Consider the following 15,031-nt stretch of genomic DNA (forward strand, 5'->3'; position numbering starts at 1 on the left):
AAAAAAAAATGTAATAACAATTATTATAGTGATGTAATCGGCTTACGAGATCAGTTCAGTTCAAGCGGTTACCCTCTTCTAGTATGGTCGCTGACTACCAAAATATTATGTTTTTTTCAACTACTATTTGTACACAGATTTGTCTGTAAATTTGTTTTTTTTTTCGAGAGGCAGTTTTTTACTAAAAATCCCTTACAAATGGTCAACCCGACACTGTATTATATTAGAACGTAAGCTACCTCCCCAAAGTCACTATCAAATAACAATTGTATGACTGAAGCAGAGATTAAAATGTAATGGTTTTAACTGTTTAATCAATCGGTTTTCGGTTCGTATTGTAAATAGTTAAAAGAAAAGTATTATTTACATTTTTTGAAATTATTCACAGGGAAAGAAATGATTTGTTTGAAAATGTTTTTATTATAACCACCAAGTTGCGTCGAAGCGTTTTTATATAAGAATTTTATAATTATTACTTTAATATATTTTGGTAAACAACTTCAAGCTCGATGACAACCCCGACCTGAATAGGCATAATATGGCTGTTGTGTTCTTAACGAGTTCCGGTGATATGATTTCTTTGTACACGAATAACAAAATAAACTGTACGGATCGTGTCGAGGTAATAATATTTTGGGAAATGTTACCCGCCAAGTCTAACCTGACCTAACCCGTTCGCTAGTTCAGAAAATGATTCCAAGTTTATTGTTTTTGAACAATAACAGTGGATAGTGTTTTCGCATCAAAGCATTTTTACCAAGGTTACGTTTATCATATAAACTAAAAATAAGCAGATCAATTTGCTTCTAATGTACCATATCTATTATTTATATGATATAAAGAATATACTAGATATGCATTATTTAAATTATTGAGACTAGACCCGTTAAAGGTATGATGGTTTTCCAATTTAATTTCACTGGTATGGACTAAAAATGATGTAATACCGTGTATTCATTACTATCTTATTTTTTGGTACAATTAAAAGCTTATCTGTTGTATATTGATTTTGAACGCGTTTTAAATTGGGTTGACTGACGCAAATTGATCTTTCAATTATGAGAATATCATATCATTTGCGAATATATGGGAATAGTTAACAATTGAATTGAACTTAGACGGGTTCTATATGTAAATATTTGTACAGGTGCCTTGTGCTGTTTTGAAAAACATCAGCTGCTATGTACTGTACCTGAACACGAAAAAAATACATAGTTGGACCAAGTAAAATAATTATGGTTTCTATTATGGGGACACCATACATTTTTAGTTGGACTAGTTGTTGTTCTAGTCATAACTTAATAAATTATATCCCTACATTAACCATAATGTTTTTGTTGTACTGTGTATTTTTTTATGGGAATGAAAACTCGCTTCATCCACACCTGATCATGCCATATTAACTACCTATAAGTGGGCTGGGAACTCAAATTATATAAATAAATTGTTTGTATTATTACATTGGTACTCAGGACCTAAGAATTTTTTTTTTACACCTAAATAAAATATTTAAAAATGTTGCACAAAAAAAGCAATTATTAGAATGACATGATGCACACAGTTAAGACTTAAGACGATGGCAAAATCGATTCGTACCGCCTGACATGACCGCGACTACATCATATTTATATTTTACCTGTTACACAGTACGTTATGAAATAATGCTAAATTTGGAAATTACCCGAATACATTTTTTAAGTACTTGAGCTACTGAAAACCGCTATGACTGGTTACGGTTAACGATTCTACATACCTACTTTAGACGTTTACCTGGGTAGGGTAGAAGACAGTATAATGTTTACTAATTTTATCCAGGTGAAATACCACCTTCGACAGTGTTCTTATGGGAAATTACAAATTAGACCGGTTGTCGTTATTTTTAGGACACTGTTTTTTTATAAGGAATGGCGGTGTCTTGGAAAGCTAGTAAGTTTGTGGTTGCGTTTGGCAATACAGACGTGAGACACCCTTTATAATTTATTATACAGTAATATATCATAATTATAGTACACATAGTATTGATATAATATTATGTCTACCGTGGGCTATTGTTTTATTTGACTTGACGCGCTAGATTGGTTTTCAAACGTTTAATATGTTAATTAAGAAACAAAATTAACGTTCCATAATAATTTATAACGGTCGAACATTGGCCGTATCGAAACGATTGCGAAAACGCATTGTTCTCGAATATTATTCGCAAAATTAAATAGCCATTTATTTTCTCATTATCTGCAAAAAGGTCGACTATCGAAAACGGTTCAAGTTCGCAGTCGGTGCCTTAATTAAAACTCGATAAACGTTAATATTATTTTAATTTCATTTTCAGCAAGCCGCACGTGCTTAACATATTTTTAATTGGTTATGAACGTTTTGTAATTCTGACATCATATACTTGATACATTTTACCAAAAATATCTACTATTGATGCTAACTTTTCATTTTTAAATTGGCGCGATACACAATTTTTTTGTGCAAGCTATGTATATTAGTTATAACAGTAAATGTTCAAAGATCATTAAACATTAATGTAATCAATATAAAATTATGTCATTTAAAAATGTCCTTAAATTATCAGTTATTTAAAATGTACATAACGTAGTGCATTTATCAACATTAAGTATTATAGCTAGAAAACAAGGTAATCATGTTTAGCTACTATACAGGTGCAATGTTATTCACATGAAAGTACCCAGAAAGAGATGTTTGCAATACTAGTATACTTCTGTCTTAATTTTAATTATCATAAGTTAAGAAAACTAAATGTGTTTTAGTGGAGTTTGACAATGAGTAAATTGGGCGGAAGGAGATATTGTCAACTTGGTTGGATAAGATCAATTTTAAAATGCGCTTGTTTTTTATACACACAATAACCATAAACAAGTTATGTTTTATATTTGCTTATGTATAAGTTTGCATGACAGCATATAGCGTAAGTTAAAAATGTGGGAATGTTGGAAAGACAAGATTTTTTCTTTATAATATCGTGAGCAATGATTACAAACGTTGAGACGTTAACAATGTCAATGTAAAAGCATAAAAAACATTGTCAAGGTATCCAACCTTGTGGTTTATCTTACTTACATTAAATGTTTATAATGTCTACGAGAATTATAGTAGTTAATCGATATTTACACATGTATACAGACAAAATCATTTGAAAAGTGACGATTAGACGATCGAAAATTTCAGGGGCGCTATTTCAAACAAGTGAAAAGGGTTAAATTTGGACGCACTTGGATTTTCACAATAAGATCCAGAACAAGGAGCACATACCAGTATGCTGTGTGTCATATCCTACTCGTAGGCAGAAAATTATTCAATTAATAATTTGCAAATGTTTACTTAATTTCAAGGATTTTTTTATCATTAAATAATATACGCATTATCAAACGTTCAGAAATTGACAGTCACGTTCTGGTAGTTAAACGCTATTTTTTTAAAGTAAACACAAAATTATGGCACACAGGACATTAAAAAGGAAACACAATATTTATATTTTTTTCTATAAAAACTTTATTTTATTTCCTTGTAGAAATGTTTAACCGGTTCTTTTTTTTTAAACGGCAGTCATAAGTTGTAACACTGCAAAATGTTCTGAATTCTCTACAGCCAACAGGCTATAAATGCACTCTCAAACAGGACTACATATTTAAGCTGTTTGTATTTCTTTGTAGTTTTATTTTATACACAACGTAATGCGGGTTAATAAGTGTTATACCTATCGCATGCATATTTATTCATTGTTTGTAAAATGTATTGTTTTTAAGTTGCACTTGAAAATGACCTGGCCCAAATAAGTAGTTAATATTTTTCATACATTATATACATATATACATAAGGGACGTCACCTCATAGTCGGGAATTGGACGCTGTTTTAATTCTGTGTCAATATTGAAAAAAGGATATTGTATTGAACTGCGTTAAGAACAGCAAAATACTGAATATAACTAAGTCTCTCGACCGAAACCGTGTGATTTTGGATTCCTGTTTTAACTTTTAATAGATTGAAAAGTGCACCTGACAAGCATTATTAAACGCTCAATTATCACTCCAATACTGACCGACCATTTATCGTTAACGGTGCGATTGGTCACAGCACTTATGTCTCGTTATCGAGACACAAGTGTAAATATAAATTATAGTTTACAATATGATAATAAGTATAGACCAAAATATTTTTTCCACGGATATTTTAAAAGATAATAATAATTTTGCGAAACCAATTTGTTCAGGGTCGCATGCGTAGGTAGTGCGCACATAGGTATTTAGGGCAAACCGCTAATTTAATTTATAATTTATGTTTTTATTAAAAAACAACTGCGTCCTCCGCATTGACCTATTAACTACTTAAACAGTAGTTAATATCATCGCACATCAAATTTCAATTATTAAAAAAATGGGATGATCTACTAGATATAATGGTACATGTGATTTCTTTTACCGGCATTTCATTTTAAATCCAGTTAACCTTTTTGAATATTTTTTAGGCAAACGATATGCATTTATGAAATACCGCAGTTTTTAGGTCAATATCATAGATTATGCTAGTATAATTTATTTAAAAATTTAAGGTCGATGGTCTCCAAGTAGCAAATCTAGCACTTGATGAAGGTTAATTAAGGATTAAGGTCTCTGAGACAATTAAGCAAAAATCACAAGAAATATTTACCAATTCTGTCACAAGACTTGACAATATGCAAATTACGCTATTTATTTGATTGAGAAACAATAGTGAGCCGTTAGTATTATTGTATGGCATTTGAAGACTGGGAAGTCGAAGGGTTTTCGGCCCAATCATTAGTATTATCATTAGTCATCATCATTTGTATGGGGAAAATAGTGATTCATAAATTCCTAAGCATGTTGAAAGGTGTTATTGTAATTTAATTTAACGTAGATTAATTAATTTGTATTACATCAATATTGTGCACTAACATACATGTTGTCTGTCTACGGTATATTTGGTAATAACATATGACACATCCTTCTTGTTTGATAATCTAATAAATAAAAATCCAAATATATTGTGTTATGGTTTAAATGTAAGTATACGAGTAGTCCCTAATTTTATAAAGTATTGTTAAGCATTTAACCAGCCGATTTGTATAGCTTAATTTTTACGCCCTGTAAATTTGTAAGAATGGCCATGACCTAGGCCCTAGGTCCTAGGATATCGACTATGCCCTTTAAATATTCCTACGTGGGTCACAAGGGCGAGGGGATACTATTATATACAAGAGACGAGTGTAACAATTTAGATAGACTCATAGCCCCAGAATGTACCTATAATACTATATAATATTGTATATGTATGTACATATACACACACACAAGTATTTTAAACTTGTGGAGAAAACGATGCATTGATGCGACGGCGGTAGGCCTCGAAAGCCCGAGGCGATCGCGCGGCCTTGATAGTCGTCTTGCTCGGCCAGCCATGTCGTCGTCATCGCTGCCGTTGTCTTCTTCGTTGGCCGCGGCGGCGGCGGCGGCGGTCGGTGATGTAACCCGGACGCATAGAATAATATACGTTCCATCGCCGGTACTTTGGTTACGGCTGCGACGCGATGTGACATAATAACCTCCATGCCGCCGCCAACATCACGCCACCGTCGTCCGTCCGTCCACCGCACCGTCGGCCCTACCGCGGCATCCTTCCGCGCGCTACAGCCACCGCCGCCACAGCCGTCTGCCCGCGGAGTAAAGTGCGCGCGCCAGTGTTACGCAACGGCCGCCGTAAGCCTGCGCGCGGGCTCCGCGGTCGTTGAGCGGACCTGTGCCGCGTGAAAGATCTGGCGCGTTCAACGGAGCCGCCCGCCACTGCCGCCGTCGGGGTAGGAGGGATACCGCCACACAAGAGAGACGCAGATACGCCACGCGACCCCATCGGGCGGCCGGATACTTTCACTATTGTCGAGCACGCCACCGCACCAGCTACGTTCGACGGCATATAGTATCCAACAACCGCATAGTATCTATCGCGAGTTTTCCGAGTTTTGAGACAGGATAGACTGCGGCAGCGCTCACCCGGTCGACGGATACAACCTTAATACTATTATACATATATGACCCATACAAGAAGACGCGTCTCAGTTGAAAATATCAAGTAACCTTCGTGATCTTTCGCTTTAAAAAGTCTTAAAGGTTTTTTTCACAATACATTTTCCCCTTTGTAGCATGAGGTGTCGGCCGGCGTAAACGTAGCGCGCGGGAAGTATCCTTTATTGTATAATAATACAGTGGTTTTGTTGGCATTTGTGAGTGTGTGTGTGTGTGTGTTTTGTGGAAAAACACCTTCTGGCAACAGGAAGCAAACGGCAGTAGACGTCTTCAGACCAAAGCGGCGGTAATCTACGAAAAGCACAGACGTTACAATGGTAACGCGTTACACGGATCTCCGGGTCCTCGAGACGTTCCTGGTGCTGTCCGTCGCACTGTGCAGGACGGCCGACGCAGTGCTCTCCGTTAACGCCACCCGTGAGTACCAGTTATCGTTTAACTACCCTTACATAGTAAGAATACACGGCGCGAAAGGGGTAGAGTCCCCGGTGCACACTTGTACCACATGCGATTTTGGCCCCATCGAATTGAGACGGGCTATTATTAACAGCAAATTTACTTACTCTGTTTCGGCAGCCGACCCCTATTGTAAGAAACCCGTCTGAGGTATGCGCGGTTACAGATTTTTCGTGCTTTTGAATGGATTATAATTGATATTTATATTTTGCATTATGTATTTTGATTTTCTATTACTCGTTTGTCGACGACACTTGGACCTTGTCGCGCGTTTACAAACGAGTGACAAATTTCGAAACAAGTATATAGTAATATAATCGGTAACGAGGCGTTGGGGAAATCATAATAATATATTGTACTAACACTAATCGAAGCGGTCGGACCTATGACGGAATGTCGCCAAACCGCAACGCAATAATATTGGGTTTCCGCTTGTCGGCCGTACGATAATCCGGTGGAGTTGATGGACCGAGAACAACAGTATTCCGCAAAAAGTATTATACAACGCCGCGGTGCGGTAAGGTGTGGGCCAGCGCCATGCAACAAACGACCGTAGCCATTATTCCATTTGTGCAGAGTCACATCGAACACGGTATGACCGACCGAGAGCAACGCGCCTGTACTTATGTCCCTATTTTAATAAGTGCGGTGGCTAAGGTCTGGCGATTGTTTAAAGTTTACAGGGAAATAGGTTAAAATGATTCTTCTCGAGGCGCCGGGCTTCTTGGGTCCCGTCTAGTCAAGTATATGGTCGCAAAGAGTCATTTCCATCGGCCTAAAGAGGCCCAGGGCGAAAGAAAAACGCAAGACGAGTCAAGTAAAACCCTGCACCGTTACATCATGATATGAATATGGCAAGAATGTCACAGTTTTCAATGAATGGAAAAAATTGTAAAATATAATTTGATGTATTTTTATAAACTACATTTATAAATTACTTGGACAATCAACCAAACTAATATAATATATTCACAATTGAAACGCATTGATTCTTCTTTGCCCATATCATATATGGTTATAACCAACATAAGTGGCTTGAGTCATATCGGGGGTAAAGAAGGCAATAGTTTAATGTTGGCCCTGGTGGCATACCATGGATTTATTTTTTTTTTTTTTGAGGTGCAAAATTGTAAAAATCTCTGGGGGTGTTTTCCACCTGCCGAAATTGTTTAGCAGCTATAGCTTAGGCTTAGGACCTTGTGGACGTTTACCGAAACTGTTCAAAATCCGATTATAAACACACAAAGACCGAACAATGGCGACGGTGTCCTAAAAAAAAAAATGACGTTTTGTTTAAGTACGGTTATTGCGAGTATTGCAAACATTACACACTGTTTAAGTGTGACTGTGTGCACGAGACGATACGACTGGTGCGTTCTGTTCTGTTTACTGACGCGTGCACATGTATTGCGTTTGCCTAATTGTTATATAAATACAAAATTACGGTATTTTTTTTTATTCTCAAATTTCGTAACAACCGCAAACGACTTTGTATTATTAGAATCGAAATCCCAACGAACATACATTACATATAGGATTTGCAGGTGATATTTCACAAGCAATACATGATGTCTTAAAAAAGAGATTAAACTTAATGCGGTTTAATGGATTTTGAAAATCCTAAAAATTCTAGTTTATTTCCAACTCCGAGTAGAAACCATGTATCTGAGCACTGTCCCAATAAAACGGTTTTTGGATGCTATTAATTTGTTAAAACTGATTGGAATGTAATTTTTTTAAATTGAAATTCCAATGTCAAATTGAGAATGTACATGCACTGATGGATTTATCGGACCTTGGTACTAAATTTTGTTTGGCCTTCCAGGTTTGATGTGGGTAAATCATAAATGTAAAATTACATTTATATCAACGTTATTTTCCTATCGATATACATTTAAAAATGTTTGACTGTATAATCATGTAAAACATTAAATTATCAATTCTAACTAGGGAAAGTCACGTTTATCATCTTAAATTTAAAAATTCCAGCTAGTATTTAATGCGATTATTATTTCTTTATAGCTATTGCTGCTGTCCTAGTGATATTAAAATTATCTTGCCAACTCCAGGTATAGGTTGTAGATGCCGCAAGAACCTACTGATAAATAACTGATTAGGTTAGGGTAGATAATAGACCTAAAAAACCTAAAAGAGAATGCTACACCTTTATAAAAAAAATGGTATTTTTTTAAGGTTTGGTATGGAAAATTTCTCAGAAAAATCTTAATCTAACTGTGACTATTGTGTACATTTAAAGTTCTTCATAACAAAAAAAATCGAGTGTATTATTACATGCTCATTACTGAAATGTTTCATTTCCATAATGCGATATTCAACTAAAAACTACAATTTATTTAACGGAAATCGCGTTTAATTGAATCAAATTATCATTGGCGTTGACCCTATAACTTTGTTTTATCATCATTATAACGAAGAATAAAATATGATGCTGTTACTTTTTAAATCTAATTATTTATATATTTTGCAATAACATTGTTTAGGAGTTGAAATCATATGCACAAATAATAACAATTCGAGGTAATTATTTTAATATTAACGATAATAGAAAATTAATAACTTATTTATTGGCTATTTATTTGGTTTTTCTTATGTATGCGACTTGTTCGCCCAATTGATGATACACAAGAAATTATCGTAGTAATTATCGTGGCTTTTTTGTGTAATCTTGATCACTATCTTGGCACTAAGGTGTGCGTTTTAATATGGACAATCCGCGTTCATACACAAGTGGTGTCTGTCCTATATTATAATTATTATTTAACACGACGCAATGAGTACGGACGGTGCATTGCCATTGTAACGCGCTTATAACATTATTATGATGGACCCGGTTCTAATATTATTTTTACCACTATTATGTTGCCCCGGTCAGCCGTTTGAAAGCGGCAGTCCGACTTTCTCCGGTCTCCACTGTCGTTGGTCGTTGCCCCTAAAGACGAATAAAACATATTTTTTACTTCTTCTTCCCCGACCGGTCGGCCGCGGTAATATTATGATATTTTGGTGTTGTCTGCCGAAATATATACACGCCCTGTGAGTACCAGCACTGTTACCGTATCATGTTGACACGATAATAATTACCTACCGTGGCAATAGCGGTCGGACCGCCACCGCCGATTCGGTTAGATTGGTGCGCGACAACGGATTACTCAATATACTCTGATGTATAATACATGCAAATAAATAATAATAATATAGTTTTACCGACATGACAATAACAACGGGCGGTACAGCGGCGGTAACGTCTCGGCCGTCGGTCGCCAAGACTTCTTGTCCAAGATGCCAAGACAAAATCGATTTCGGACATCAGTCATCGCGCGTTCCCTTTCCTCCCCTCCCGGTGTACACGGGATAACGTCATAATAGTACAATATTATGCGACGGCCAACACAATCGCATTGCGTATCGAATATACCTAATATTATTATAGACTATAAGTTGTATTGTCTGCGTCGCAGGCGGTAAGCGAGCCTTATTGGTACACACACACACACACATAATATACACAACCGAGTATATAATATAGTATTGTTTACACCGTCTTAACGGGGTCAAGGGCTAGTGCGAAAATCAATAAGACCATAATATTGTATACAAAACGATAATATCAATTTTATCATAACGACAATGATGTCGCGACAGTTTTTTTTTTTTTTGGATTCGGCACGGCCCAAAAAAAGGAGGGCAAACAACGACTGGATTTGTTTCACTTCCCCGCGCGGACCCGAAGACAAGTGGCGGCGGCGACGGCGGCGTTGACCGGAAACGGTAGTGCGACCGGACGTTTGCGGGAAAGTGAAAGCGACAGCTGTTGCGAATACTGTTATTACTCAATACTCGTGTGCATGTGTGTGTCGTACAGCGTGATGTATACAAGGCGAGAGAAGTGAAACCGTGCGAATGTGCTGGAGACTTCGACGACGGGGGATGACAATAATAATAATAATAATTAAATAATCTTATGCGGTCGTTGTTTAATTATTACACGGTGTGACTTGGGAGGGAGAGATAGGAAGAGAGAGAGAGAGAACGGCGCCACGCGACCGGGATAAACGTTCCAAAGGAAATATAACTTACATATAACACGCTTGGCCAACAACGCTATTAAATAATAATAATAATAATAAAACAATATATTAAATAATAATAATTATCGGGTCTTGGTTTGGACGGCGTACAACACATATATTATTATATTGTAATCGTCTTAATGATCTTTGGCGCACTATGTCCGTATGGGTTTTTACTTTTCGGCTCCGTAGGAAGCTGGAAGTTACTTTCGAGATAACAAAACCGGCACGGGCCGTGACCCAGATATTATTATTATTATAAAACGGCATACGCGTTTTTCCTCAAATTGTTTTTCACGCTTATAATCGGGAAAACAATGCCCCTGTCCAATTCGGTATGTCATCTGTTACCGGACGAATGATAGTATTATTAATATTATGATCCTGGACATAATTAACAAGGCACTTTTTAAAAGATTACCTATTCGAAGTGGTAAGAATCAAAAGAGTAGGGGTGACTCACACAATTTTATAGTAGATCAAGTGAATAATTATATATTTTTGTACCTATGTGTTCTTGTGGATGATTTTTTCTCTAGTTTTCTTCAACATCTCTCTAAAAAAATTGACGAACAATTTTAAAACAATCTATTTTTTATCTCGTTCGTGATATGATGATATTTTTAATATAGTGTACTAAAGAGTACATATGTAATAATTAATTAATAACAAAGAATTGGTTATTTTAACGTAACTGTCTCGGATAAGATAATTAAATTAATTAAGGCCATGCAATTCACGTTATTTAATCCCGATTATTGTATCATATAGTACAACATATATTGTGTTAACACAGTACGAGTACGTTTATTTTAACAACGGTGTACTGATATAATATACAATCTATATTAAATATAGACTCGATAAACCCAGCCCAAGCGTTTGTTTATGATCTGATATGGTTTTTGAAGTTAATTGAGCGCGAAATCCTATAAGAAAATAATATACACTACTGTCGATGGGTATTTCATATGATAGGTATACAGCACAACTGTTGTTGGAAATACAACAAAATCTCGTGTTAGACTCTAACATTCTCGACGATCATGATAATATTGACGTTTAAGGTCAGCTTGGATGGGTGAGGAGATAGGTCTATGTTTGCACTTAAACGGTGTTGCCGCGACTGACGACACCGTTGTGACACTAACATAATGAACACAATACATCATTACTTAAGACGTGTACATTCTTATTGTGTGCTTTGTCAAAATGTATTTATTTACACGTTATTTATGTTTATTGCAGCCGAATACATTCACTCGTGTCGCAAGTCAGATGCACAACTCAACAGTTGCATAAAGGAAACGTTCAACCACCTCCGACCGTACCTCATCAACGGTAATACGCCTTGTCTATAAGATACATCACTGTGGACACCCATTGCCATTAGATATCGAAGGAATACACACTTATGCTCATATTATTTATTTGCCCCTTGCAGGTATCGATGAGCTGACCGTGCCGCCCATCGAGCCTTTGGTCATACCCAAAATGCAGATGGAGAATGGTCACGGAGCGGTCAGGGTGAGGGCTATACTGAGCAACATGACTATACACGGAGCCAGCAATTACACTGTGTTAAACGTCCGGTAAATTTATAAACTTTTATCATACCGCGATAACTAACCAATCGATTAAACCACTTGACAACTGTAGGACCCGTAGACTAAAAAACTGATATTAACGGATGGACTTTCGAGTTACAATTAAACGTCTATAGCTGACCCGAATCTGAAATGAAGTGTAGGGAGATATCTAATCTGGCATTGATCTTAATATGTAGTCTACTTCTGCAGTAAACCTAGATGCTAAAGATAGTCTATAGCCATTAACCAATGAAAGTTAAAGATATAATCAAAATTGCATTTAAAATTTTTGCAATTTTTGAAAATTAGTCATACATTTTTTCGATTGACAAAGAGCCGATGTATAAATAAAATTTCTAAAGCTTTGAACTAAAAAGTTATTCAAATACATAGAGTGTGTGTGTTGAACATAAACTATGTTGTTGCTCTTTGGGATGATTTGTCTTTTAAGAAGGGATAACTTTTTTTATCTCTAGCTACTTATAATGTTGATGACTAAGTTAATTTAAAACTGTTTTACAGGAGCGACATGAACAAGTATCGCATTGACTTGGGACTCTTCATCCCGCACATAGAAGCCACCGGTAACTACGACGTCAACGGCAATGTACTGTTATTGCCGGTCAGGAGCCGAGGAGAATTTTGGGCACAATTCGGTCAGTAAAACAAACTGTGGCTAATGAAGTGCAAATTTTCACGAATGTTTTTTTTATTATATATTGCAGAAAACGTAACGGCGCTGGCCAAATTGTACGGAGTCGAAGTGAAAAAAGAGGGCGTGTTGTTCATGAAGACCGAGAGGTTGGGCATCGGGTTCAAATTGGAAAAGTCGGATTTCAAAATCAAAGATTCCATCAACAGGCAAAACGTCATAGGTAAAAAAAAATTGTACACAGTTAGAGCGAGCAGCTTAGCTGGCGTCAAGAGCAACGGCACAATGTGCTTCAGTCATAGGGGAGAGGGTTTATAGCACAATTTCTTGAGGTCCGTGGACGTTGTGATAAGGTAGTGACGGACAACTTGATTGTGTTACAGGCGAAGCGATGAACGTGTTCTTGAACGAGAACTCGGCAGAGATAATCGAAGAGATGAAGCCCGCTGCGTCTCAAGCCATCGGCAAGCACTTCAAGAGTTTTTTGAATAACGCTTTCTTGCAGATACCGCTAAAGGTGTGGCTTAAGGACGCCGAATAGACCGGACCGAATAGACCTTACGAGTGGAGTACCTACTACAAGTGCGTTCGAACTAATCGCAAACACTCGCCAGCTCTCTAGACATTTGTTTGTCTTGTCATGTTTTTATTTTTGCCAATTCATATCTAATAAATTTATTAGGTCTCCCTCCTCCGCACAAAGTCAACCAGCGTCGTCCAGTTTAATTACCTCGACCAAGGTGTACCTATACTATACAGTGACCTAATTATATATTTTTTTAAATACATGCCTTTTTTTTTTAACGCATTATTATTACTATTATTGTTTTTATTTTTAACGTTCTTCCGAATGAACGTAGGTAGGTAAACCTAATCTAATGTTACTTTTAAGCGATTTCATTCTCATAATGTGTAATTTGTATTTTATATAATAATAATATGTATATGTATAGGATATTTATTTAAGTTACCGCACACAAAACTTTAATGTATTTAATGTAATATTTTCTGTTTTAATCGCACTATGGACGTTAGGCGTAGTACACTATGATAGTTCTGCCATTATGTTATGTAAATAGGTGCATACGAATGTAATTTGTTTTTCATGATAATCATATAAGTAACTATATAATATTAGTTTATACATACCTATAAAATATTTTAGCTGTAATAACGATAAATAATAATTATTATTATTATCATCATCTATACAACTTACTAATCGCTAGCCTTGTATTTTTTATTGTTTGTTTTTTTATTTTACCTATATCTATTATTATTATTATTATACTATTTTAATGCATATTATTTTTAACGTGCGCTGTCGGGTGTAGGTGCAATATTGTCTAAACGGCAAAAGAGTCCCTTATGCTTTTAGCTGGTCTTTTGCAACCATTTGTAGGTTGATGTTTTTTCAGCGGTCTTCATGTTTAAACTCAGAAACTTGTGCGTTCAAAGTTGTTTTTTTTCTTTTGACATGTTTTAAAATATATTATACTCATTAAAATTACTATAAAAACAAGCCGCACGACCACGCGGGTAACCAACGAACTTTGTTTGCAAGGTTGAACAATTAACCCTATATATTTTTTTTTGTTTTAGACTAAGATTAAAGTTTCGATATAAATAATATATATTAAACGAAAAATATTTTTGTAACAGTAAGTTATCGACTTAATCAAATATACTTAGGTCGTTTGAAAGTTACAAAAAGTAACAATAGTTTTAATTATTAATCTGCTGCAAGAGTTTTGTTTGGTTTTCAATTAATCATTTTTTATTTATTCGTATGGCATTATTAACACACATTAACAAATAACAATACAGTATTATCTATATAAATTAAAAATTGCGAATTAATTAAGAGATATGAGAATTATAAGATTCAACATTTAGAATAGAGTAATACAATAAAATAAAAGGTGAAGTATATAATATAATCTCTCCTAAATCCTCGCGGGAAAAATTGTTTACGCTGATTCAGGTTTTATCCGTCTGATGGTGTCAGCCAATCTTTTCCTAAATATTATTCCCAATCTGCTTTTTGGAAGTTCCAGCGAGTTAATGTGCCGAATTTCGACAAGAGAACAATGAACAACCACGACCTTAGCTTTAAACAAGGAGCTATATGATAGTTAAAAAATAAATAAACTGCAAATCAGGAGCAAGGTCAGGCGGGC

The 15,031-nt window shown here is 35.8% G+C and overlaps 1 protein-coding gene across 1 annotated transcript; it reads left to right on the plus strand.

Annotated features, from left to right (window-relative positions):
- Positions 1 to 5,892: 5,892 nt before the first annotated feature.
- Positions 5,893 to 14,517, plus strand: LOC126832865 (circadian clock-controlled protein daywake-like). Its single transcript, XM_050563885.1, has 7 exons — positions 5,893 to 6,109; positions 6,180 to 6,480; positions 11,859 to 11,951; positions 12,055 to 12,202; positions 12,722 to 12,855; positions 12,925 to 13,074; positions 13,235 to 14,517. Exons 2-7 carry the CDS (start codon positions 6,378 to 6,380, stop codon positions 13,390 to 13,392), a joined length of 786 nt encoding a protein of 261 aa, XP_050419842.1. The 5' UTR covers positions 5,893 to 6,109; positions 6,180 to 6,377; the 3' UTR covers positions 13,393 to 14,517.
- The last annotated feature ends 514 nt before the right edge of the window (positions 14,518 to 15,031 follow it).

The sequence above is a fragment of the Adelges cooleyi genome, unplaced genomic scaffold, assembly GCF_023614345.1.
Source record: "Adelges cooleyi isolate 19-005CV unplaced genomic scaffold, UGA_ACOO_1.1 ACOO_flye_CR_arks_rails_tigmint_CR_PRNA_167, whole genome shotgun sequence".
In the NCBI taxonomy this organism is placed as follows: domain Eukaryota; kingdom Metazoa; phylum Arthropoda; class Insecta; order Hemiptera; family Adelgidae; genus Adelges; species Adelges cooleyi.